General features: G+C 41.6%; 1 protein-coding gene across 1 annotated transcript; it reads right to left on the bottom strand.

The window, feature by feature from the left end:
- Nucleotides 1-1237: 1237 nt before the first annotated feature.
- LOC130939681 (uncharacterized) lies at nucleotides 1238-1709 on the bottom strand. The gene is made up of 2 exons (XM_057867772.1): nucleotides 1560-1709; nucleotides 1238-1483 (listed from the first exon to the last, which is right to left on the bottom strand). The coding sequence occupies exons 1-2, from the start codon at nucleotides 1707-1709 to the stop codon at nucleotides 1238-1240; spliced, it is 396 nt and encodes a 131-aa protein (XP_057723755.1).
- Between the last annotated feature and the right edge of the window lie 203 nt (nucleotides 1710-1912).

Genomic DNA, 1912 nt, shown 5'->3' with positions numbered 1-1912 from the left:
TCCCTTTTATTATTCCTTTTTATTAAACAATCAAATAATCACTATTACATGTTTAATCTCCCTAACTGAGATTTACAAGGTAACCATAGCTTGCTTCATACCAACAATCTCTGTGGATTCGACCCTTACTCACGTAAGGTTATTACTTGGACGACCCAGTACACTTGCTGGTTAGTTGAACGGAGTTGTGACTTCAAAATAAGGACAATTATTGAATAAATCCAATTACAATGAATCAGATCAAAGAACAGTGATCACAATTTCGTCCACCGAGTTTCAACGATGGAGTTTCTACACACCATAGATTAAGGGTGTGGAGCTCTGCTGTACCTCGAGTTTTAATGCAAGTACTACTATTTTCTATTCAATTCGACTTATTCTTATTCTAAGAAATTCTTTGCACTTCAACATGATGAATGTGATGATCTGTGACACTCATCATCATTCTCACTTATGAACGCGTGACTGACAATCACTTCCGTTCTACCTTAGACCGAGCGCATATCTCTTGGATTCCTTAATCAGAATCTTCGTGGTATAAGCTAGAATTGATGGTGGCATTCATGGGAATCCGAAAAGTCTAACCTTGTCTGTGGTATTCCGAGTAGGATTCCGGGATTGAATGACTGTGACGAGCTTCAAACTCGCGATTGCTGGGCGTGATGACAAACGCAAAAGAATCAAGGGATTCTATTCCAACATGATCGAGAACCGACAGATGATTAGCCGTGCTGTGACAGAGCATTTGGACCATTTTCACTGAGAGGATGGGATGTAGCCATTGACAACGGTGATGCCCTACATACAGCTTGCCATGGAAAGGAGTAAGAAGGATTGAAGGAAAGCAGTAGGAAAGCAGAGATTCAGAAGGCACAAGCAGCTCCATGCGCTTGTCTGAAATTCCCACCATTAATTTACATAAGTATCTCTATCCTATTTTATTCCTTCGCATATACTATAATTTCTTAACACAGTTGAATCTGCCTGACTGAGATTTACAAGATGACCATAGCTTGCTTCATACCAACAATCTCTGTGAGATCGACCCTTACTCACGTAAGGTTTATTTCTTGGACGACCCAGTACACTTGCTGGTTAGTTGTGCGGAGTTGTGACAAAGTGTGATTTAGGTTTGAGAGCACCAAGTCTTTGGAGCCATTGTTGATGATCACAATTTCGTCCACTAATGCCTAAGTACAAACTAACTACAATTGCCCTATTTTCTACCAAACTTTCATCAACCCAGTTTCAGAGGCACCAAACATGGTAAACCCTGGTTATGATTCGACAAAACTTGCAGCCAGCAACATACACAACCAACCCAGCCAACCATGCCGAACACCCAAGCAACCTTCAACTTCCACTCAGATGCCTTCACGTCTGCCTTCAAGGCTATGACTTTCCTCTTCAACCTTGCAACATGCGGATCTTCGCTTCCAACTTCTCGATCTGCCCAACGAAAAAACTGACATTCATCATTAACCTACATTAGCCCACCATACTCAGTACCCATAAATAAAACTTTGGGATCAGCTGAGAATAACTATTCATGAACTCACCTCATAGTAGACGCAGCCCCAGAATCGGCGACCTGGGTTTTCTTTGGTTCCGAAAACTCTCAACACTGGTCTCTCTCCATGCCCACAAAGAATCCCCCTCTTCTGCACAGATCCCCTGCTCCGAGACGACCTTGAGCTCTCCGATGCCATTGCTGCGCTCGAACCCTAGCCCTAGCAAACGCGTTATGCTTCTCTTTTGGGGGTGACATTTTTTATTTACAAAAAAATTTTTTTTTCTATATCATTATGTAGGTAAACTACCGGTAACAACCTCAAGGGCAATTGTGTCAAAAAAATTTTGTAATTGGGGGGAAGGACGATTTTAATGTGTTTGTAAAGATTTAGGATGATTT

This window comes from Arachis stenosperma, chromosome 7, assembly GCF_014773155.1.
Source record: "Arachis stenosperma cultivar V10309 chromosome 7, arast.V10309.gnm1.PFL2, whole genome shotgun sequence".
Taxonomy (NCBI): Eukaryota; Viridiplantae; Streptophyta; class Magnoliopsida; order Fabales; family Fabaceae; genus Arachis; species Arachis stenosperma.
This window is presented reverse-complemented; position numbering and strand designations above follow the sequence as displayed.